Consider the following 25,739-nt stretch of genomic DNA (forward strand, 5'->3'; position numbering starts at 1 on the left):
TTGATTGCTTGAAAAAAAAAGATGAATTGCATAAAATGTTTATGAATTTAGGAGGCAATTATTTTTAATAGCCTTGAAATAATAGAGCTGGAGGAAATATGTTTAATTGTTATGATACCATCTTGCGGCAGCATTCACAGGAAAGCAATAAAGTCTGACAACAAGATCTTTGAAGTGTATCTAAAAGTCATAAGGTAACAAATGAGTGTGGCGTGCTCTATAGTGTCGTGATGTTGTTCTTTGTCGTGTATAGGTTCTGTGTGGCCTGCGAAGATTTCAGTGAATGTTTCACAGTATTTTACAGGTCCACACATTCAGCTGATACAGTATGAATAACCGGAAAGGCTTTATTGTAAATGAATTATATTATTATTGTGAATCATATCAGCTGATTATTGTGTGTAAAAGTAGGAAAATAATCAAAATAAGGGAGCAAAAAAATACAAGGCAATCAAATGTTAACTCTTTATTTGAATAAGTAAAAAAAGGTGCAGGTATCACAGGTATCATCTGCCTTTTTGTTATCCTTGTTGCATGAAACACGTTTTTTTTTTCCTTCTAAAATATATTTACATGTGAAAGAGCCTCATTTTGAAACTGTCTAATTTATTTTTGAGTCATGTACAGGATCCGAGTCTAAACTGGTGATTAAATTTTTATTAAAGTGCTTTTCCCCCCCTCGTCTATCGTTGCAACACGAAACATCTTTACATAGCAATACACTGTACAGGTCTGCATGAGTGTGATCGCGTTATCAGGCTACCTGCTTTAACAACTGCACGTCTGTGCGGCTGCACTGTATCACAGAGGTTGTAAAGTACAGTTAGTCATTATTTTGTCTTTGAAATACAATTGAAACTTGACATATCATACAAATAAATAGTAGTCATAGCCAGGGCTATTGCATGCAAACATCAGCAATAATGTTTCTTCAAGCAGTAATACATTTCATTACTGGTGATGCATTTGAGCAGGGTGCAAAAGTATCTCTTAGTGTTTCCTTACACAAATTCTAACCAGTGTGTCTTTGCTGTAATCCATTAATTTTTTTTTTAAGTCGTTACAATGCACACTACACAATGATAATTGAAAAATGGTTGAAATATCTGACCCGTGTATTGAAATAAAAAGGCAAGAAAAAGGAAAAAAAAAAGGTGATGGTAATATGAAAAACTACTCCTTGTCCATTTCCACATATTGTGAATGGTTGTCAGGGGATTTGCTGTGAGTTTTACTCAAATGGAGTTTGACTGCATGATTACTTGCAAATGTCCGACAGCAGAGCTTGCATTTGAATTTTGAGTCAATGTCCTCCTCCGCGACTAGAGCCTCTGTGGCTCTGACGCTGAGGGCCTTCGACAGTTCTGGCTCCTCTACCTTCGTCTGATGCTCTACCGGCATTTTGCACATGTCTTTGATTTGGAACCCGAGATGGGATTCCAGATGGGAAATGAATGTGGTGGGTGACCTAAACTGGGAAGCGCAGTCATTGCAGTAGAAGACTGGGTGGCCCGTGTCCATGTTCTTCAGGAATTTGGTCCCTCCCGTTTTCCGCAGCTGGTACTTTACATTTGCTAACCAATGGCTTATGGTAGTCATGGACAGGCCAGTGAATTTAGAGATGTGCATCCGCTCCTGAGGGCCGAGGTCCGAGAGCAAATACTTTCCTTCAGAGGTCTGGAAGAGGCTGGAGGCAAACTGAGCTTGCAGGATGAGAAGATGGCGTGGATTCCAGTTTGACTGTCTACCTTTACGCTTGTGGACGGAGTACACCTCCGCTGAGACATCTTCAAAGCGCCTGACATCCGATTCCAGTTTCATAGATGGAATCCTTGATGGTATTGATGGTTTTGGAGTGGTGGCTTTCGGAAGCACTTTAACCATATCGGCGATATCAGACAGAGCATATTTCTGTGGCATCGGTGCGGAGGGCTGCATTAGGAGGGAGCTCGCCTTGTTGTGTTTAGATTTCGTCAGATCTATTGGCTGGTCATCGTTAACAAAGAGAAAGGGGTTATCAGGCTTATTTCTTACAGGATTTCTGAGCATTAAAGCCGACTTCTCGCTGCTACGATTAATGTCCGCAAACATAGACTGTGTGTGAGCCGATAGTTTATCTACTCTTGAGTTATTGGGCTTATTTGCTTTCCCCAGATGATTGTTCAGAACTGACTGCAGTGCACTAAGAGGGTTTATGCCAAGTATATCCGGAGTGTCACTGAGAGGCTCTGAAGTAGTGCTGCGTCCATTGCTGGCAGTGGGGCTCGGTGTCTTGCCTCTGTCGGAGAAATCTGGGCTCAACTTTCCTTTGATCGCTTCACTCCCTTCATTCACACAGTCTGTATCAAGCTTTGAAGAGGAAGAGGAATCGTCCTGACAATCGCTGTCATCATTCTCCACCAGATCAAACTTAATATTCTGACTTTCTTTACCATCGCTAATGCCAACCTTTTCTTTTTTGATGTCCACAGTTTGATGCTGTCCCTGGGGAGCCTCAACTCCCACAGCACTGTGGTATAACTTCCCCTTTGGGGCAATCGGTCTCAGCTTGTGGTTGAACGTCTGCTTTAGCTGAGTAGGTGGAGATGCTGAGAGAGGGGCGCTTTTGATGATGCCAGAGAGCTGATAGGCAGCATGAATGCTTGGGTAGGCACTCCAGCTCGGTGTCCCTGTTTGAGCTTTATTTATGGCAGAGGCCACTGTGTTGGCTAAAGATTTAAGAATGTCCCCTCCTCCACCTGAGTCCTGTTCAAGATCCTCCTCACGTAGATAAGGGTACTTAAAAGTCCCATTGCCGGCCTTTTGATCCTCACTCTCTTGCTTGTCATCTTTAGTATCACTTTCTTCCATTTTGTCTGAAGTACCTTCCCCCTGGCTATCCTTCTCACCGTTCCCTGGGGAAGGATTTTTTGGAGATGCTTTTTCTCCTTCAGTGTCACTGACAGCAGGCTCAGCCAAACCCTGGATCTTCTCTATGGCCAAGGGGTCAAGGGCTAACTGTTTGCCCTTTTTAGAAGCTGAGTTTGTAACTTTGATGAAGTGTCCAGTAACCATCATATGTGTGGTCAGTTGCTGAAGGGTGTCATGGGAGCTTCCACACTCCATGCATTTCAGAATCTGAGATTTGCACGTCTCAAACTGCCAGGTGTAACTCGCTCCATTCTGATATCCATATCGATTGTTGTTGGCGTTTGCAATGCTGGCAGCTCGTTGTGCCTCAGTGTAGCCAGACACACCAGTCGTGGAGTCAGGGGAGCAGGGCCTCGTTTCGAAAGCCCGTTTCTTTGCTGGTGGCAGTAATTTGGGTGTGATTACTGGGATCGGCTCTTTTAAAGGCACTTTTTGGTAATGCTTAGTTTTAATCATATGGACGCTCAAATCCTGGAGCGAGTCAAAAGAATGGCCACAAAACATGCACTTCAAAACTTTCTGCGCATCCTCCTTCCCTTCCATGTCTTGCAAATTTCGTTTCCTAGATTTGGAGGACGAGGCAGAGGAATTACTCTGTTTGCTGTGGTTGTTGTCTTGGTAGTGCCCGCTCTTGTTCATGTGAACTGTCAGCTCAACCAGAGTGTCATAAGCAGCGCTGCAGTCCTTGCAGCGAAATCGGCTGGCTCCCGTGAACACCGAGCCACAAGGTTTGGTGGTTTGCCTGTAGAGGTGCACAGAGCTAAAGAGGTTGGGTTTGGTTGCAGGCTTTGGGGAGAGTGTCTGCTGCAAGGTCTTAGAGAGCGCGTCCTGGTGCCAGTCGAACTCACTCTTGGTGCTTCCATTGGTGCTGTCACAGTTGGCTTTGCTGGTGTTTTTGCCAATTTTCAAGTCCATTCCTATCCCCGTCCAATAAGAATCCGCGAGAAAGTTTGCATAGGCCGCCCTCATTTTCTCTAAGCTGCTGCCCGTCTCTTCTTTATGCTTGGAGGTGCTGCTTTCTTCGTCTCGCTGGCTCTCAGGTGGCGATGAGGTTTTGAAGTCTGAGAGCCTGTCACTGCTGTCGCTAAGGCGCGATTCCAACTCTGCCTCTTGATTGGAAAGGACACTAATGGGAGAGTTCTGGTTGCTGTAAGTGTTAGTGCTCTTGTTGTCGAGCTCTCTGTCCTCAGACACTTTGGGGCTGGTCTTCTCCGAGCATTCCTCTTCAGTCTGAGTGTCGTTATCTCCGTCTTCTTCAGCGATGGAATCCTGAAGAGCGGCATCTTCATCGGGCACGTACACTAAAAAAGCAAGAGAGATATAACATTTTAAAAACACACTGTGAAACAACAGTTTCGTTAATTTATAATTTCTAAACAATCTATACAGTGAAAGCAAAAGTCATTCCAGAAAGCATAATGGCGATTGCCTTGTGCCTTGGGAGGCAGCTGAGTATAGGTGGACATAATGTTTCTGCTAACAGACTGCTGCTGGTGTAACAGCACCATTTGATTCACGACAGGCCATTGACTTAGCGCTGTGTCCAAGCTTTCCCTGGCCTCAAGTTGAGATGTTTACAACAATCATTGGCCACTGAGTGACAAAAGGAAATTGATTCTTCTGGGGCTTGTTGAGTGTTATTGCAAATGACCTATTCCACGGTGATTATAGATGCCTCAAAACTGCAATGAAAATGTAAGCCTGCTGTTCTGGATAACATCTTAGACTCCCTGAAGCCACTTGTGAGGAATGGCTTAACATAAACTGAGATATTATAACATCCCTCAGTGATTTAGAAATAAATTAAAAGCCATAGCTGAGAAAAATGAGACTATTCGGAATATTCTTTCAGCATTCTGTAATTTGACATCGGGCAACTGATTTTGTTGATAGCAAAAATAAAAGTATATTGTAAATACGGACACTGGTCCCGATGCAAATGTTGATCACGCTGGTGGAAAAAGTGATTCAATTATCAGTGCTAAAACCAGACAATTATACAAAATTTCAAAAGATTACTGGCAATCTGTCAAGTCATTATATTTTCCCTGACAGTCTCATAAACAGCAATTACTTCTTTCATTATTCACCTGTTCATTCTCTCAACTCATAGAGCACAAACATTATTGCTTCAATTAACAGATAATTAAACAACAGTATTTCTAATTGACACATTTCCCATCATCCAATTAGTGGAAACTCTGACTCAGCACAGAGCCGTGGCTGCAGGGTCTGCGTGGCATATGAAGACGGCTACAGAAGATTATTACAACCTTTCTGACAATAACTGTTTCTGATTATTTTAAATCTAACTACCCGGCAACCCACGCCAACAAAGTTTGCATATCTGTTGAAGACATCCTGCAGTAAATGCAGTTTGTCAGAGTTGTCACACATCTGAGATATTTTCCGCCTCGTAGTCGTGCTGGAAAATGTGCATTTTGGGAGAGACGCGGCAGATGTGCTCCGAGTTAAATATGAATAGGACATAACAGCCCTGTCCAGGCACTTATGCATTTCATGTGGTTAATATTTCTGTTCTGAATAAAGGGGCACTCCATGAGGGGATGACTGAAGCCGAGCACTCAGAAGTCCCACACTGGGCAGCCCATAGAATGTCTTCGTCTTCTCTGCCTTCTGAAAGTACGACTTTTTTATTATCAATATTTCACAAGTGCCTCAAGAGAAACCCGGGAGATGAACTGCTTGCTAGCTAATGGATGGAGATGGAGATGGGATTCGGACTTTCAAAACAAACATCGAGCACAGGGCCTGGCGAACAAGAGCCTGTACACACACACACACACAGACTCAAGAGCCCCTATGTGCTGTGACCTTGATCTACCGCAAGAGAAATGTTTTGATTGGCCAGCCGAGGTCTGTGATGGCCTCCGAAACACCCTTGATGCTAAGGGAGAGAGTTGTCAAGAGCACAGAGGTATGTTTTATTTATAGTCTTATATATAGTATTCACAGTGAAGGAGAACACCAATGGCTTTGACAAGCAGCCAGTTGATGTCATCTCTCTTCAAAGTCATCACTAAAGCTGAAAGTATAGCAAGAATGTTCACCAAAGTGGGGAGAACAGTATTTTCCAGTCTGGTGGTGGTTAAAGGAAAATTGTTCACTCCTTGATCAGACCATAATTTACAGTGCAGGCCATTTTCTGCACATCTCCTGTGCCTAGAAATTTACTGCCCTCTTAGTAAAATAATTGTGCATTTGACAAAGAAGGGATAAACACTGGGTTCCTGGAAATACGACAAAGCTATACCGACTTTAATGTGAATGTTTGTCCTCATCTTAGTATTTGAGGATGAAATTGACAGAGATTAACAGCTGCCCTTCCTGCTGTTGTATGCCTTTCTATCAGATGCCCCCAGTAGCAGACATCCTGAGGCACCAATTAACCTTCTAGAGGGGATCATTCCAAGATACCCACATGTCTAACTCCGCTTCTCACACCATTTGTAACTGTGCTTTGCCAGCTCTTGATCTACCACAGAACTGCTGCCATGCCAAGCTGCATTACTCTTTAATCCAAGAGCACACTCAAGGACAATGTGAAAACAACCAAACACCTACAAGAGTGATCATTGTATTGTGACATGTTTGTCAAGTGATACGCTTCATAAAGCAGCACTGTTCAAAGCATAAGCACTAAGTTGTGTATCATCTTGTAAAACAATAGTGAACAGCTATTTCTAGTTCTTGGGCACAGTTCTTGTTTTTTCATAAATCAGAAAGAATAAGAAATGCTGGCTTTGAAAATGTTGTCTCGGAGTCCGAACGAGGCAACTCGTAGCCCAGCTAGCCTTAGAAAACAAGAGGCTGGCATGCCTTGCTTGAGATTTAGCATGTCATAAACTGCTGTAAAGCCTCCAATCTGTGTCACTACAAATTTATATCTTCAGACAGAGATATGCAAAGGTCAAAAAACCTGAGGTGTCCATCATAAATCAGACGGTTGAAGTGTTTATAACCTTTATCCGTTAGAACAGACTCTTGGCATAGCGAGGCTGGGATTTACAGAAGCGGCAGCCTGTTTCTGAGCCAAAAAGCTTTTTCCCCATACATCCAGAGAAAAACAGCTAACTGCACAGAAAATAATAGATTATATTTACTGCTACCTTCATGGTGGCATGCTGTCCAACAGGGCCGGTGTTAAAAGCGTACATGAGATTATATTTACAACTCAACTTTTCAGCATTAGTATCTTCATCGAGCGAAATCCCCTCTCCCAGAGGAAGTGAGTCTATTCAAAATGCGTCAGTCATTGTAGAAATGTATGTGACAGCTGTAAAAGGGCATTCTGTTTCCGATATTAACATGCCAGGAGAAACTTTTGTAATGGTGAGAACATCAACATTTATCCCTTGGAAGGTCAACATTTCCTTCATTAATCTGACAAGCCACAGAGAGTTAGCAGCCCGAGGAGCTTAGCTAATGGACAGCTGCAATACCCATCGCAGGACTTTGTGAGTATCCGAGGTAACACTATCTTCAGAGAAGATTGGGTAATTCATAGGTGCCAGTGACAGGTCTGCACGTCTGCGCCACTTTCCCCAGTGCTCCCCGGTTGTCTCAAGCTACAGTTTTTGCTGCTCGCAAATCAATATCTCTTTTTACTTCTCATTGATTGCATAGCGGTGGGACCAACCTAAGCAGGACTGTTATGACATTTCTAGATTTCCCCCTGTCCTTGGAACAATCAATTACACGCGCATGGCAATCAAAACCTCTTTGCAAAATGAACCTGCTCCATGACATTTTCATCTCCCGGATTTATGCCACGTGAAGAGGAAAAAAAAAGGGAAGAGAGAGAAGGAGATAGAGAGAGGCCTGCTGGACCGGCAGAGCACACAGTAACAACGCAGGTCAGGACTGAAGCTTCTCTCCGGGTCGTCTGTAAATGTAGTACTATGTATCTGTTTCCACTTTGTGCTTTCACTCACATCTAAGCAATGTACCCAGTTAACTGTAGCTTTACGTGGCGCAGCACTTAGTCACCGTCTGCTCATCTGTTGTTATAAATAGGTGGGAAATGTCACTCAGAAAGTACTTGCTGTACAAAACATAATTGCAAACAAAGTTGTGAAGTTTTTTCCTCTTTGTCAATGTTGGAAACAGCATGATGTGTTTATAAAAGTCACCACGATGCGATTTCTTCAGTGAGCTATCATTAGAATGAGACGCGCACATGCCACAAGGTTTAATATTTGACAGTGATATCTGACAAACTCGGTGAGAAGTGCACGTCAAGATCAAACAGATACATTGTCAGACATCCTGATGATAGTCCTGATGACACATCTGAAGTTAATTCTGAACTGAATCACATGAGAAACGGCGAAGACCTAATTCTGAGCCCCGAAGCCATCTGTAAAGATCTGTAAACACCTCTCTCTTCATTGTTCCCTGTCAGGAAACAGTCTCCCCGAGCCCAAGGACACTGCAGAGTAAAGAGAGAACAATCACACGCAGCCTGCTCCCTTTGACAAAATTTGTCTGGAGGTTAATTGATATCACAGAATGAAACAGTTTTTGAGTTGCTTTTAAATCAGAATGTGTCATTAGATCCTGTCTGACCTATTATTTAGTTTGAGCACTTTTGTGTTAAATGATTCCAACGATGCAGTTAACAGACTTGGAAACTCTGCAGACAGACTGAGTCTTTATCGTGTTGTATTTAGCTGCAAACAGTTATTAAGAATACTGCAAAAAATATATAAAAGACTAGATAATGTGAAGTGGCTTTAAAAGCAGCCACGAGTCCCTGCAAAGTAGTTTTGCTGGATCTTTCTCAGGCTTTGTCTAGAAATCCATGAGACAGAAACACTGTTGTTAATTTTTGTATGCATGAAGGAGATGTAACTTAAAGCGCATTACGTACTTGACTAAACACAAGCTATTCATGCAGATAAATGCCTTGCTTTCATCCACCCTCAACTTTAATATTTAATAGTCTAATATAATCAAATAAAAACTGGAAGCTCAAAAAAGACACGGACAACTTGAGGACAGATTGTGAACACAACAAATGGCACAATGTGCTCAGATGGACCCGGAGCCAGATTAATATGATAGGATCGCAAATATGACACCATATCCTGCCATCTGGCTGTTCATTTGGGCAAAAATGATCACAATAATTATGGCAATTAATCAAAAATGTTTTCACAACCAACATTCTGTTAACTAAAAACACAGAGAACTTTGGAATGCACAATCGCTAATAAACACACACACACACTCACGCGCACAAGTCGCACAGCTTTCGAGCATGTTTAGTTTGAGTTATGGGACATTTTTATGTAATGACACAAATGTGGGAGTTAGTAAAAGTCTGTTCCTGCATGTTGCATGGATGCTAATCATGGTATTTACTGAGCCACATCAGATTGCAATGTCTAACTCCAGGAGCCCCTTCTCAACATGAAGTCACTGCTCCTTTTGATGCCTACTAGAAGCTTCTGCTCTGAGATGCATCAGTCGGCCGGCTGCCTAATTGGAAGTGAGCGGTGGGAGAGCATTGCAATCTGCACTCCAGCACCCAAGTCATCGCTTTGAACGTGCCACAGCCGCCACATTATATGATGCTGCCTGGTGTTGCGTCTCACCAAAGGGTCCCCTGTCAGCACCAGAGGAGACAATTATACATATAATGTTTCCTTCCTGTCTCGTAGGATTTTTTAAACACTGACGGCACAAAGCCAGGTGCTGTATGCGCATATGATAACAACTGGAATTTTGAATGTGTCAGGCAGCCTGAATTTTGGAAATAGTTTTCAGTCTCTTCAATATTACCAGTTCTAATGCACTGCTAATAAGCATTGATCCGAATCTGTTTAACACAGCTTTCCACTGGTCTCTGGTTCAGTATGAGCTGTACTCATACTGTGTATCTAAATGCATTTAAGAATAATCCAAAAACATATAAATCTCTAATGCTGACCTTTCTATTTTTCACATATGTCGTATTTTGTAGCACAGCATCGATACATTTTCTTAAGTAAATTATGTGAACGGTTCTTCCTCCACTAAAACGACTGAATTTCATTAAAACGAGGGGGCAGATTTTTAAAAATCCATAACATTTACTTGGCTAGCTGTAATTAAGAAGAGCTGGAAAAAAAAGCGAGTTAATGCTTTAAATTACTGGCTGCTGAATAAACCGTAATGAGGTATTTTGTGTAGCTAGCAGCACAACCAGAATCCGCAGTCTCTCGCTAACAGGTATATATAAAAAATTCAAGAACATGTATAAGCTTACAACTGAAGAGGCTTAAAAGCCTCTGCGTATATTTGCCAGATTATGGATGATCTTTTCTGCCCTAACTGATAAAGTTCCAGTTGGTGGAGCAGAAGCGGGGCTGCTTCAGCTCCAGTGTGTTTTCCACTAGCAGGAGGGGAGCAGCCTCGCGCCGCTCTGTCACTTGGTTTCTGAAGAGCCCGTGACACGGCTCTCCAGGAGCGACATGATGAGGTCTGATGGTTCCTTTCTGCAGAATAGCAGTTTACCCCTCATTCACCCTTATCAGAGAGTGAACCCATCATCTTACAGTACGCCACTCAAACCGCTTCGCATATTGGAGCTGACCAGTCGAGCAAACAGGGCGGTACTAATAAAAGACCATCTTGCTTCGGTTCAAATTTCCCTGATTGAATGTCAGTCAGGAATGTTTGCGTGGCAGCGGGGAGGAAAGTGGGCCATCGTTTAAAGGACCACTGCCTTGAACACATAAGGCCTTTGTTCGAGTTTTATGAGATACTGAGTGAAAGGTATGATGGCCTGCAGTCACCTAACGTGCTGTTTGTTTTTCATGCTCACTAGCCTGACTAAATAAAGAGGGTTTCAATTCCAATTCAATCATTTTCTGATGTTTTAGGAGCATTTTGTTATTTTGCATCTGAGTGGCGACATCCCGGATGCAATTATCCTTATTATTGAATTGAACTTTTATTTCCTTGTGATCGTGTTATTTCATAATATAATACTAGAGCATCAAAAACCAGTGGCAAGTCTTTTTGGACGCTGTTCCATTTAGTTTTCCCTCGAGAGCAGTAGATGCATATACAGCGCATACAGTCCCGGCATCATAAACTTTGCATGAACCCTAAACACTGGCCCTCCCAAACAGCAACAGCCCTCCATCAAGGTCAGGCCTTGATGAATCTGATAGTGCAGCTGGAAGAGACTGTGTGTATTCTATTAAAACAATCTGCATTTCACTAACTCCTCCCGCCCGCTCTGTCCCTGTATAGATCTTTCATTAGATTCTGGATGGGCTCCAGCCAAAGCTTTCCTTGTACAAGCAGTTTTATGCCGTTTTCAGCAAAGGGAGGCATTTTTTTACATTCCAAGTTCATTAATAGTAGATTGCCACTTTTTCCCTTCATTAAATACAATGAGGCTACAGAGTGAATTTGCAGCTGAAGCATGGTACTGTCAGTTTCTAGTGGGACCAAAGGCTGCTTCATGGCAAGCATAAAGGGAGAGAAGCAAGGCAGCCAAACCTGGAGCTCCGTGGGACAAGACAAGCAGCAGTAAGAGAGGCAGAAATGCTTCAAAACAGCCCGCTCCCTCCTATTCAGATTCATTTTAATGGCAAATTTGTTGTCAAGTGTCCTCCACAAAATGATTAGGGCCCGCTGTTTTCTGAAAAGTGCAAACTTCTGGATTTGCCTGGTGCGCATTGTCACTTTGACAGCCCATTCGGAGAACAATGGCTGCCCAAATAGTGAAATGTGTTGGCACCCAATAGTTGAAAGTTTCCCCTCAAAACAGGCTTTCTGCTGTTTGTGGGTATTCTGCTGTGTTGATATCTAGATGTTGATTAGAATGAAAAAAGAAGCCAGTGAATTGGGCTCCCCAGAGCAGGCACATCAACCATTGTAAGAGATTGACAGTCACTCCATTGAGCCAATTATTTCTGTTCATAAGACCTGTTTCTATAAAAACTGGTTAAAGACTACAGTCATTGTGAGAGTGTCTGAATTAAGCTACTGGTAGAATTTACAGAAAACCAACAGCATTTTAATAGCTGGACTAGGGGTGCTTTTACTGCACGAAATAATTACAGACATAATATTGTTTCCATTAACTGTTAGACTTTTCCGAATGAAAGCATAAATGGCAAATTCATCCACAATGAAGGAAACATAATAAAGCCAGGCGCAGCGCCCTATACGTGCGCGAAATACGTTCATTGATAAAACACTCCAAACATATCAAAGCTGTTCAAATATTGCCACTGGAAAAGTCGGTGCAACAAAAATATTTTCTCTGCGCTATATCCTCATTTAGCCTACGAGTCAGCGGCATGACATTTCTAAGGTGTTCGGCTATAATGGAGGAGGAGTAGGTGCCGACTGCAAGACGAGTGCAGAGCCTTTTTTATTCATTGCATGGGAGAAAGTGGTTAATTTATTGAAAAGAAGGTAGGCGGACGAAGCAGCGGCACGGAACTGATACCCTGCGTGGCTGTAGGTTGTGCACCGAGGGGGGAGGAGAAAGGAGTGGGAAAAGGGGGAGAAAAAAAAGGAGGTTGAGGGAGGCGGAGACCAGAGCGACAGAGGAACGGTTAATGGAAATGAGTGACAGGCTTTCAGAATGATTTACAACGGGTGGCGCTGCGGCAGAGCCAGCGCTTGATGGATGATCCTGAAAGACGGAGACGAACCATAAATCATGTCTTTGAATCATTGACAGAGATAAAGGAGGGGGAGAAAAAGCAATGGCATTGACGTTCATTCTTCCAATAATGTACATTGACGAGTTACACTACGGAGCCTTAATTAAAAAGTGAACACGGGTCTTCTCCCTCTCTCAGCTCCCCCTCACCCAGCCTCCCCCCGGCTATGCTCCTCTACCCCTCTTTTCTCTATTGCGATATCAATGGTAATTAAAGATGCAGCATCCCCGGCCCCCGTCCCATAGCCACTTCCTCCAGCTTCCCACAGCAGCCAGATTAGATAAGTGCTCTGCTAAAAGATAATGTCACCCCTCAACAAATATCAATATGTGTCTGGCCCATTTGTTTCTACATCTGTAAACACACACTGAGATGAGGGGGATGTGGGGGAGAAAGAGGGTTCTTATCCGGCGCCCCCACCAAACAGCCGTGTTTCTTAAAAATGGACAAAAGCTAACCACCAGTAATTGCATACACTGCTACTGTGTCGGTTTTAGCGTATAAAAGTCTTATTACCCAAAAACACTGAATCCATCTTCCCAGCATCCCACTCTTAAACATTGTGTAGCTCTGTCTTGAGTGCAGATGGCACTTTGATAAGCAGGAGGAGCCCTGTAAGAGCAGAGAGCCTGAATGAGTGGCATTCCACATCAGCTGAGCTCCCTTAAAGTGCACACAATAGAGCAATGAGGTGAAAGTAATCCTAAACATCTGTCTTATGTGTTCTACACGCACTGGCTGTTTGTTCAAGTTCTAGGAAAGACATTAGCGAGGGGGGCAGAGAGAGAGCGAGAGACGGAGAGAGAGGAGGATATATCAATTCATGCACTAGTTCTCCAAAGGGATTAAGCCGGGCCCCTGTTGTCTGTCCTCTCGCTGCTCTGGCAAACAAAATGGAGAAGACTGCCCCACTAATGCAAATACCCTCTTTCGTGACATACTGTAGCGAGCATGTGCCTGCTACAAATTAATACTTACAACTACACCATAACGCCGCGATCGTCGTTAATTATTCAGGCTTATTATAACCCAGTTTAGGTTAGCGCATTGTAAAGCTGCTAATAATCACGAGTGTTTCTGAGGCAGTGTGAGAAGAGACGGCGCGGCTGGCCTAGTCCGCTGTCCCCAGATCAGGGGGCAGCCGGTCAGCCCAGTGCATATAGGGATATTCAGCAGCAAACACTGAAAGACACACAAAGCTGTCACTCTCTCCCTCTCTATCCCCGTCCTGCTGTGAGAAGACATTTTGGCAAGCCAAAATGGAAATGAATACACAATGGTCATCTAACATTGAAAAGCTGTGGCAATAATATTGGTCCAGCAGAAAAGGGTGCCCTGCCCAGTGCGCTCGAGTGCGCGTGTTCATGTATATGCGCACATTTATGAATGATTCATGCAGCGGCTCAACACAAAAGCTCGCGCTCCGGCTTCGCACGATTTGAGAATCATTTTCATTTGAAGGCTTGAGATTGTTCATATCATGTTTGATCGCATCCCTGCATCAAAACACAGTTTGATGGACAAGAGAAATAATTACTTGTCATTCACGTGTCGGGGGTTTCTCTTCTCTCCTCTTTTGTTGCTGTTAAACATGTTCCTCTGTTAAACACTTTTTCCTCCACCAAACTCCAAAACGGTCTGACTCAACTTTCAAGTTGCGCTCCGAAATGGAAATGAAACAATTTCATTACATTTACAAAAGAAGAAAATAAATCTCCACTTTTCTGAAAACTGACTGTTCGGCTGAATGAATCAAATGGATTGAGCATAATGAACTTCTTGGAGTCTGTGTCATTAATGGCCGATAGCTCTCTCTGATCTTAAACGGTCTTAAAAGATGATCCATACAGTAATGAAGCCAGCTCTGCTGCTGGCCTGCTGCCTAAAATGGGACATAATCAAAGTCACAGGGGATAAGCTGGGGCTACTGTTACCACATAACATCCCTCCTCGTCCCCATTGTATGTTTTTTTAAAGACTGAGATCTGTTTGTCATTACACTGTAAATTCTGAATAGTAAATATTCAAATTCATTGCATGTGTTTCAAGGCCGGCAGCTGGGACTAGAGAGCAGCAGGAAGGCTTATAACCTACTGGGTCTTTTGGAAAAGCAGCATGCACTGTCCAAGGCCCAGCCTCCTCCTGACTCTTCTGCCTGGACCACCCTGCTCGCTGCGTTACACTACATGACAGGACGATGCTGCTCAGTCCTTGGACCCATCGCATTGTTTTTCTTGGACCATAGTGAAAGCAAATAGCAGCTAAAGGGCCCCGGCGCTCGCAGTAAAAACCAAAAACCCATGCAGTCATTCATCAAAGCCTAGACAACTCGCTGCTCCCCCACCAACTACCAACCCCCCCCAAGGCACGACCATCTCCCCCCACTCTGGGTTTTAACTAGGACTCCAAATAATTCCAGAAATGACAAATGATACTTATATCTCTGGCCTGTGCCGAATCAATAAGCATGCAGAACAACTATCCATCTTGAGAGGTATCGACATACGCGGCTCGACATCGGCTGAGAAGCGTTTGGTGGCTTTATCCGGGATTGGAATGGGAGGGACGGAGGAAAGCGGCACGCTCATTTTTAAATTACAATAAACCACCCACCACTGTTAACAATCAAAAATCTATTAGAGGAAGCGCAGCATGCGGAGATCTCTTCGAAAATCACCAAGAAGGAGGATACGTCCTAACGGTGACCGTTTGTGAAAATATGCATGACCTTGTGAACTGGGACGAGGGTTATTCTGACAGGCACACCTGCACATGTTTACATGGCGCTTGTGTGCTGGGTATGAGCTGATGGGTGGCGATACGGCCCCTTTCTGGTCCCCCGGCTGGATCGGAGCAGCTGACAGATAGCACTTCAGAGCAGCTTTAGCTGCAGCTCCCCTTGAGGGGCTGTGATTGATGACTCGCACTGCCACCTAGATCCATTTTCTCCTCCAATCTGACTCCTCACAGGTAAAGTGGAGGCCTGCTTCTCTCTCACTCAGTCTCCCTCTCCTTCTCTCTCGAGATGAGTGGGCTCATTTTCGCAAAGGAGTTTACCAACAGAGCGATTAGAAAACATCTACTTTGAAGAAATTAAAAACAGAATTGTACAGAGGAAATAATTTGAGCTAAATGCCTCGCAAAGTCATTTTGATCCTGCACATTAGAGATCAGAAAAGTTAAGGGGAAAAAAAGAAAAACTATGAGATGTTTGCAGGCATAATGTCATTAGCAGGGGAAATGTTAAGACCCAGGACCCCTGCAGGTCTGAAGGCATTTAAGAACAGTTAGCTTAGCCATCTGGTAGACAATTACACAGGAACAAACACACCGCCTCAGCAAATAAAGCTTGGCTCATCAATCACAAGAATGGCCAGAACTTGGCCTGTTATTCCCTCTGATTTAATAACCCGGTGAACTGCAGTGCTATCCAGCACCAGTCTTCAAGTCAACTGAACAACATTTCAACATGAACCAACAGCAGTAGGTCGTGAAAAAGCTTCAATTGGAAGTGCGAGCAACCTCGCAGAGGTGGCAAATTATTAATTTCATTTTAAATTTGCAATTAAAAATGTAGAAATATTTCAGAGCTTGGAATGTAAGGAAACTAAAAAAAAAAAATGAAATTGTGTCTCATTTCTAATTTGCACCGGGCTCTGAATATAAACGGGAGTGAAAAAGAAGTGCAAGGTTAAAAGTAAAAACATTTAAAACTGTCGCTGTTTCCAGTTTGAAGTAGTTTACTTAATTAACATTTGCCCCATGCTTTTAATTGCAATCACGCTCCCCCGTGGGACCTGCATGTGGATTGTGTGGTAATTGCAGTTGTTGATATGAGATGGTGACACAATGTCAAGTCTATTTCTGAAAATTACCGAACAAAAAGGAGGATGATCAGGAATGCACAGCCACTAAATAAACCCCTAAATTCACTAACGAGGGGATTTTATCAACTTGAGACACAACGGTGAGGAACTACTGACCCAGAAGAAGGATTCAAAAACAGACGAGCGCTGTGCTGGTCTGTGCTCCACTGTGGTGAATGAAAGAGATCCCCAAGCATAAAAAGGCTAAGAATGCGCCTGAATTTCACCTGGATGCGGGTCAGTCTTTGTCAGTTTCACCAGGGTGTTTTCTGAGCCAAGAACATATTCATCTGTGTTTCTGGGTTGTGGCCTAGACGGCCTGTGTGGGAGAAAAGAAGTAGGCCACCGCTGCGGTCTCCGATTCTCCTCAGTACACGCGTCACCTGCCAGCTCATGTGGCCCAGCTGAGATGTGAACAGGTCTGGCAAGAACCAAATGTTTTCATTTACCTCAGGGGCATCTACACTCTTCTTTAGCAGGCGGTGGCAGGCTAACATGTCAAGATATTGGCCCGGGACTCAGGGCCTCTGGGAGGGGTCATGCACTCAGAGCTTGGGTTCAGAAAACATCAAAATATTACCCTCCACAAGGCGGAAGGCAGTCCAGACCTCTGCATTGAATAAAGCTGCAGCTTTAAAGGTAAAGATTACAAAATAGCATCGATATCAGAGGTGTTTTTCAATGGAGTTTATCTTTGTCTACACAAAGACAGACCAAAGGCAGCTTTGAATCGTTTTGTTTTATAGCAGATACCAACACCTCGAAACCTGAAAATGTACTTCATTACACCTCTACACTCAGATTTGATATGTGTTCACGTTGTTTGATGGATCCACATTCTACTGGGCAGCAGGGGGTGGCGGTGCTTCTCAGGCTAACCTCAACACGTCTATTTCTAGCTGAGGACTTGCTGACAGCACATTTAACTTTGTGATCTGCACATGAGAGACAGCTAACAGTTGCTGACAGCTGAAACACACCAAGAACCATTTCCCTATACAATACCTTATTGACACTTTTCATGTGATGAGGACTTCAACTAACTTTCAGAACAAAAAAAAAAAACCCAAGAATGGTGGGTGCAAAAATATCATAAAGGAGAGGTTGATTTCTGGGCAGCTTATGGAAACCAGTAGCTCCTTTGGGGAGGGATGGGGGCAGCGGCTGTCTATAGAAGCCTGATTTATGATCTGCTCAGTTTTGCATGTGTGTTCACAGGTTTCTGGGAGTTACACTCAATTAGAGCAGCAGGGGTTGGGAGTATGTTTTTCAGAGGATAAGTTAAAGCTTGACACGTTTATTTCTGCCAGTGCAGCTGAAGAGCTGGTGACAGCCTTATCAAAAGTCGTTTTCTTTGATCACCCAGCTCAAAATGTGGGAAATAGTAACCGTCCCTGACAAGTGAAGAGAAAAATCCAAAGGAACACAAAATGTTTATAAAGCACAATCTTAAATACCAGTCAACAGAACCTGAAGGAGGAAGAAAATAACTGTATGGTGAAGATGAAAATGTCATCACTTAGCAGGACAACAAGAAGCTGACAAATGCAGTGCTAATCAAATTTGTAAATTCAAATTAGCTTAAATATAATTCTTGCAAAGTGGGAGCACGAAGCTGCATCAAACCAAAGACTGAAGAGTGACTTAATGGATTCAGCAGGACAAAATCCCCAATTACAAGTTAAATGCCATGTCCCTTCACAATTTATATAAAACCAGTAAATCTTATTTTTGAGACTTTTAATGACTGAGCCAGCCAGTGAAACAGGGGAACAAAGTAGCTGTGCAAAGGAGTTACTCATATCCCTGTTGAAAAACTCCTCCGTTTAATGATTCACCGCTAAGGAGAGTCCACACACTTCCAGAAGAATTCAAATCCCTTTTCCCACAGCCTCTTTCAGTCCGTATGATAAATGACACCCGTCATTCCGCCGTTGCCAAACAGCACAGAGGGGAATTGTACTGATATATGATTCACAAGAACAGGAAATAAACTCTGCCTTTCTCTGTAGCTCTCCCTCTTGCCAAGTAGGACGGACCTGGACAGTGTCAAGGATCTCATGGTGGAGGCAGTGGGAAGGCTGACGGCACTGAAACCCAAAAAGGGAATAGACAGTGGGTTTCCAAAATGAACTCTCCCCTCTCTCAAAAACGCTGGAGCTTCTGATGACTGATGAAAGGCACATGAGCCACGGCATTGAAATAACAGCGGCATCTATGGGAACCAGCTTCCATATATGTGTACATATATAGAAATTAAACAGAGGGCACATTAAAGTCTGCAATTACCAAAGAGGGGAAAAATATAGACTGAGCAACCTCCTTCTGCCCCCAATTACAATACAGCAAGTGAGGCTAATTACTGCGCCTTGATTATTTCAGATTTCTGAGTGAGCGAGGATGACAACGGCTTAGAGAGATGGGGTGCAAGTTCAGATAAGGCTGCTGTACATGTATATATAAATATAAGATACATCATATAGATAGATTACTTTAAAACTAAAAACATTAGGCTAATTAAATACTTTCCACTGCCTGTTCCGGTAATAGCGAATGAAGCTGTTACACCAAGTTGGTGTTCTTCTGTCAGAGACAGAAGGAGAGGCACATCCTGCTGCTGTGCGGCTGCTCGCCTTCAGGCTAGTCCCTTCAGGCCAGCGCTCAGCAGTAGGCCTCCCACTTGGGCTCAGAGCGCAGGGATGTGCCCAGGGCCAGGACCAGCAGCACTCAATCACCCAGACAGCGACATCCTTTCGCCATCACCATCAGAGAGGCCCCATTGGGGTGGGTTGAAGGGGGGGAGATATTTATGGGCAGAGCGTTCACACATACACACCCATGCAGCTGCGATTCCGCTGATATACTGTCGGCTGGACTGCGGGACGGAGCCATATAGTTCATCTCCTCCTCATTTTTAGCCCCTAACCAGACCCCTGTAAGTGCTCCTCTGAGCTTTACAGGTTAGGCCTGATGCACGAAGCAGACAACGGCCGCTACACTCTATGTAAATCAAGCCCTCCAATGTGCAACCGGAGTTAAAAGCCAGTTATCGGATCTCATTATAAGGCATTGCTTTGTTTTGAAAATGTAAACCAAATGACCGAAATAAGTTGCAGCAGGGAGGCAAAGCTATGCCCAAGCTGCAGGATTTTGGAACTATTTGTTACTGAAGACACTTTTGAGTGAAGCCCTATATGATGAGCAGCATATGTTTACCTAGGAGGTGCATTTTAATGCCTCTTTACCTTTGATTTCAGAGCAGAATAATTACAGAGGAAGCCATGTAAAACCCTGTGGCAGATTAGGGAAGTGAGTTGGAAATGGGTTCAAATTGTCGTTCCGAAGTAAAGAGGCTACTTTGCACCACAAGGGGTTCCTTTCCTCAGGCAGGCCAGGGGATTAAAAGAAGCCATAAAAGGTCTCTGTAATGGCATCAGTAATGTCTTGCTGCCATTAAAAACGGTGAGAAAAACATCTGCTTTGCATTTTTCACTCCCCTGCTACTCATTTGTCTTTCAAACTATCTGAGAGAGTGCCTCGGTTTCACCGTGCTCATATTTCTTCAGAATAAGGTTATTTTACTGACTTCATCCGACGAGTGTTTGCCTTAAATCAGGGCTCTATTTTCAAATGCCAAAACAACGGCAAACTGGCAGAGGTCACATGTTGTGAAAGATTGTGTTTTCTATACCATAAATTTGCAATCTGGCATCCCCAGATTGTGTCAATTTGATCGCAAACAGCAAGATTTTTAGCGCTGTAATGTTTGCTTTGTCTTCAACTTCAACCAAGACACATTTCAACACCGTCTTTATTCACACCCACATAATAGATCACATAATAGGAGCCAGATTATAGTAAACACCTTGATTGCTTTACGGCTAGCCCCTAACCATTAGCGATGCACTGTATCCTCCTTCACTGGGCTTCTGGGAAGCCTGGGCCCTGCAGTAATCTTTTCTCTGCTAACCCTTTAATAAACCATAGCCTGCTTCATTAGCTTCCCCTCACAGAGTGATTGATCGGTGCCAGTCACAGAAACCCCATCCCTGCTCTGCCTACCTCTCCCCAACCAACTAAATAAGGCACTTTTTTCAGTCAGCTACCACCCATCACACTATTAAAGGAGAGTATTCAGCGTGAGCCAAAGAGGGAGTGGCATCAGCCGCGGATGGCAATGCAACAGTGTTCCTTTTGTTCAAAGGCTGGGTCAAAATCAATTTATGGGATGCACTATACTGGGCTCAGTATATTAGATTCTTATGGGTTCAGGTTCTGTCTCCACACGTGAAACGGAAAAAGGAAGAAGGAAGAAAAGAGATTCGGTGAATTTTCAACAATGAGCTGTTCACATTACACTGACAAAATACATTAAGAATGCAGCCTGATGGAGGGGGAAAAAATTAAATGGGATTAAAGGTGCAGTTTATAGACAGAATGACTCATTATTTTGTCTATTGCTTAACAAGTCTCACATTATTTAATTACATTCAGTGTGATTCTATTTCACTCACTTCAAGAAGTCATTTTTAGGATAAATATAGAGACGGAACACTGAAAATCACATCTATCAGACAAGTTTGAACAAAATTTGATCACGTCCTTAAATTACACATTAGATCACATATTATATCACTTGAGAAGGAAATCAGTAAAGTGAGCCCTTAATGGCAACATAAGAAACTGCACTTGAATACTAATTCAAAGCAAATTGTCCATCTGATAAAACGCACCACACACCACATGCTTATCCAGATAGCCACTGAGCAAGATCCATTTGCAAGAAGACAAACAATGCAACATTTATTGAGTTAGGATACAACTAAAGTAAATGTAAAACCCAACCAGAGGGAAGAAAAAACATGTAAGTGTATGATAAGAGCGGATAATAGAGCATTACTGTTATAATGACATATCATTTCCCTGCCCCCCCCATTAGGAGCTGGACTCTATTTTTTTCATTTTGCTTTAGTAATACAGACAACGTATGTGCTTTGTGATCCCTCACCGCTCTACAGTGGAGGGATAGAGAGATACCGAGGTGCTAGATGCTGCTCAGCTGCAGTGATAAAGTCAGTAATATCACTATCTCGCCCTCCTCTCTCAAGAATTGCTATAAACCTATTTCGAAAATTGCACCCATATATTCAGCGAAGACAGTGAGCTCATCCCGGTGACAGTGCAAACTTTTAGGCTGAATTATGCCCGTGTCATTCAGAGGGGTTTATCAACGAGGGTCAATAACTCAGAGACCCAAATCTGAGATAGGCCAGCCCAGTGCCTCTTCCCCTAAACTACAGGCAGCTGGTGTGCTGCCACGGAACAGCCTGCTGCTATTGCTCAGGACACAAGATGGTGCCCAGTCGCACTACTACAGCACTGGAAGCTCTACAACTCCAGCACAAACAGACACGGGAACACAATGTGAAATACGGGGAGTCATTACAGCTGAGACAAAAAAAACTGTAACAGACTAAGGCTGCACGACGGTGAATCTATTTGTTAAACTGCTTTGGTTAAGTGATCAATTATTCAAAATTCAAATAGCATTAGAGTAACAGCTGAAAATCACAGCAGGGGGATTTTTTTTTTTATGTTTTGCTTAACGAATCTATTAATATAATTATAGTTTATTTCTGATCATCAAATAATCAACTAATTGCAAAAAAAAATGTTTTTTTTCCAACTAATTCCAAGTAGAGTTAATAAGGTCTGTAATTTATTTAAATAAACAACAAACATATTGACTTTTTACATCCAATTTTCACATCTATATATAATTATTCACTAAGCGTAGCCTACACTCAGATAATGTTTAACTGAATTAACCAATTAAAGTAGTTCGGTGAAGTTTTGGAAGATGTGACACATACTTACATATATATGAGTTAATGAGCTGCTATTGTAGCTGGCAGCAGCAGCAAAATAGAAAAAGCACCGAACAGACTCGTGTGCAGACAATCAACGATCACACCAGGCTCACATGAGGTGTATGGATGTGTAATGTCACTTGACAGTTGACACATAAAAAAATTTAACTAACTCTGTTGCCTTTAGGCAAGAGAAAAAGAAATCAAGATCTTGGTAAATAAAATTTAAAAATTTTAACAGGTTCTGAGGCCTTTTTAAGGGAAATGAATAAATTGTTTCATAACCTGCAGACACCCTAATTCATAATGCACCGAATGTGTAAGGAAAATAAATCCAGGACTTGTTTTCTTGTTACAAACAGCCTGTGCAGTATGTGCCTTTCTTTTTATTTTCACAAGAAATGCAGATGTCGGTCATGAGACATGAGAAGCGTTTAACTTTGCTCTTTCTTAAATGACCTTAACAACCACAATGACTCAACGCTGACAAACACTGAAGATGCAGACAAACGTTTCTGCTTTTCTAAAGGAAATCTCGTGGCACATTTGCTCCAAACCTCGGCTTTATCACTACTATACTAAAACAGAAATACACAACGCCATTTTGCACCATCCTAGGCTCAAAACACATTTCACCCTGACACTTATCTGCAATTAGCCATGTTAGATGTTTGTCATGTGCAAACACTTAGCAGAATTTGACATTCATTTGATTCTAATGGGCTTTTCAGTAGGGGTTTCTGCCTGTAGGATGTTGCAGTGCAAAAGCCTGAATGTTTGCAAAAAAAACATTTGTCACTTGAGGACAGAGTAAATTGGTAACATTTATTGTTAAAACAGACACTTTATATTTCCCTCAGTAGGATAGACTGGATTGCAGTGTTCTTTTAAATTGAGAGCTTTTCAGTAGGACTTTTTACCCCTGCTTTGTCTGTAGTCTGAAGGGTGATATCACCTGCAGCTGTTTACAATTAGCTGAATTGTGTCCCTTTGCAGCGCTTAAGTTTTACTCACCCTCTTTAAAAGCTCTATTTTCCAGATGGCCTAACATTAAGTTCCTTTATAGATATATATATATATATATGTGTGTGTGTAATCCTGGAGCAACTTGACCTGCACAGCCTAGAGTAAGAATTTTATTAATGTAAAGAAATGTGGAAAAAGTTAACCCATTTAAAACAGTTTAATTGGCTCCGACCGCTCAAACACTCTTAACAAAAGCGCAGCCTCCGCAGCCACACAAAGTGTATTAACTTTCTGAAAAGGCATTATATAAATGCACAGGTGACACCACGTCCACCAAAATATAACCTGCACTCATGGTGAAAGAGGCACCGGCTGCAATACACAAACTACTTTGCTGCACCAGTCAGCATTAAAAGTGTGTTTGGGTCAGAGTGATACATGCCCACACTCTCTCTGCGTAGAGTTGAAGCTGCACCATAAAAGAAACCGAGGTCTATCAGACACCCACAGCCACAAGCTATTTTGCATCTTGCAGACCTCAGATGACAGACCGTTGCATGAGTTTCCACACGCTTACTGTAGAGAGGGATAATTCTGTTATCATATGTGGCCCAGATTTGAAGCCAAACAATACGGATGAAGTTCTGAGCGCTCTAAATTCACTAGTGAAAACCATCAAGTGCCATCTTTGAGAGTGAGCTGTCGCGGTGACGACACGAGACAAAACGGCAAGTCTTCAGATTCAATTTTGTAATAATAATTCTTTTTCTTTCTTCTTTTTTTTAAATGTCTGAAAACAGCTTTTCGTGATTAATAATTTATTACGGTCGACTTCCTGTGTTTGGTACAAATCTCAGATTTGTTATTAGGAGCTAGAATCTCACCTCGTATTTCAAGCAAAACACAGTGCTGTTTTTCTAATACCTGTTAATGTGCTTTGCTGTTAAATACAGGGAAACACAAACACAGCATTCTGGGTGTAAGTATAAACTCCATGAATGGTGTGTGGGATGCTTGCGAACTGCATATACACACTGCTGCATACGCCTGTAGGGCAGGAGTGCATTCCAGTGTGTGGAGCGCTCTTTATCCAGCCAGAGGTGGAGATGATCCTCTCTCACAGTGGGACCTTTCCTTTGTGTACATGTGTGTTTAGGGTTGTCTCGGCAACTGAAAGCCCGCTCCTTCATTGGGCAAGGCCTCCCCACCCTGAGCACTGTTGTGCATAGCGGAGGGCAGGATCCTGCTAGTGGAGCTAATAGTCTACCTGAGGTTTAGTTAAGTAGGCGCATGTGTGTGTTGAGTATATATGGCATCATCAAAGCATGCCAATAATTACAGAGTTGGGTTATTACTGTACGCGACTGTTATTTTCATTAACATTCATTTCCTGTCTCCGGTAAGAGTAAATACCCACCCACCAGCTTAATCACAGGTTTATTTCAAACCAGTGCAGTTATCTCCATGATATCATCCAGCACTCATAACTTAGGAGTGAATGAAATGTTCATTTTATGAGAAACAGACCTATGGAAAAGACAGGTAAATACAGCTTACAGTGAAATTGGAGTAATTGAGCCTAACTACGAGCTAGATTTATAACAAAATGGATTATCGTACTGATGCACACTAAAGTTTTAAGGAATCGTATTACAATAACATTAACAACCCTGGGACTTCCTTTTTTTTTGATATGGCATGATACTAATAACATGGAACTGGCCATGTCCAAATGGGAGCATGTTTGCAGGTCTTTGCAGATTTACGTCGCATTAAAATGCAGGCAACCTTGGCAGGAAATAAGAGATGGGAAAAAAGCCAGCCTTTCATCATTTTCCCCAAATCAGAGGAGGAAATGAATATGGATGCCCTCAGGCGTGAGGGGAAGGAAATTCAGGGGCTGATGAGGTCCCTAAAGGATGCGTCTGGACAGTACCGGAACTTTTCAGCTGGGTCGCTGCCAGGGTGTGAGGGCTGCCATGAAGCATGTAAGAAACACATGCAAACACAACTGTAACACATGCAAAAACCCAGGAACAACTCAAAGAAAGAAAGCATACATACAAAAAGGTTGCGCGCTCAGAGGCTGATGAGTTAAAGACCCTTGCAACATCTCTCTCTTAGCGAGCTAAATTTCAATGGGTAGAAATCCGACTGATACAAAGAGTGTTTTTTAAAGACACAAAGATGTCAATAAGCTCCAACTAAAACAGTCCCGTGTGGCACCTCAGGTTAATTCTCATATTTCAGCGGGACAATCTGAAAGTAGCTGTGTAAACACTACAAAGTCGCCCTCAGTCACAAGTCTCAGAATGAAGAGATACATTTCGTTATCACACTCTGTAAATAGTCATATAGCACCAACGAGTGCTATTCGCCTCGCTGTGCCATGTGAGGATGTGGCAGGCGAGGCTTTAGAAAAATAGAAGTGT

At 42.8% G+C, this 25,739-nt stretch overlaps 1 protein-coding gene across 1 annotated transcript in view; it reads right to left on the minus strand.

Moving 5' to 3' along the window:
- Nucleotides 1–453: 453 nt before the first annotated feature.
- Nucleotides 454–25,739, minus strand: part of tshz2 (teashirt zinc finger homeobox 2) — a 39,445-nt gene continuing 14,159 nt past the window's right edge. Inside the window, exon 3 of the mRNA XM_005740977.1 lies at nucleotides 454–4,211. Within this exon, the coding sequence (XP_005741034.1) occupies nucleotides 1,174–4,211 (3,038 nt within the window). The 3' untranslated portion in view covers nucleotides 454–1,173. The remainder of the gene's footprint in view (nucleotides 4,212–25,739) is intronic.

Source organism: Pundamilia nyererei, unplaced genomic scaffold (assembly GCF_000239375.1).
Source record: "Pundamilia nyererei isolate P.nyererei 1_Seehausen unplaced genomic scaffold, PunNye1.0 scaffold00106, whole genome shotgun sequence".
NCBI classification, from domain to species: domain Eukaryota; kingdom Metazoa; phylum Chordata; class Actinopteri; order Cichliformes; family Cichlidae; genus Pundamilia; species Pundamilia nyererei.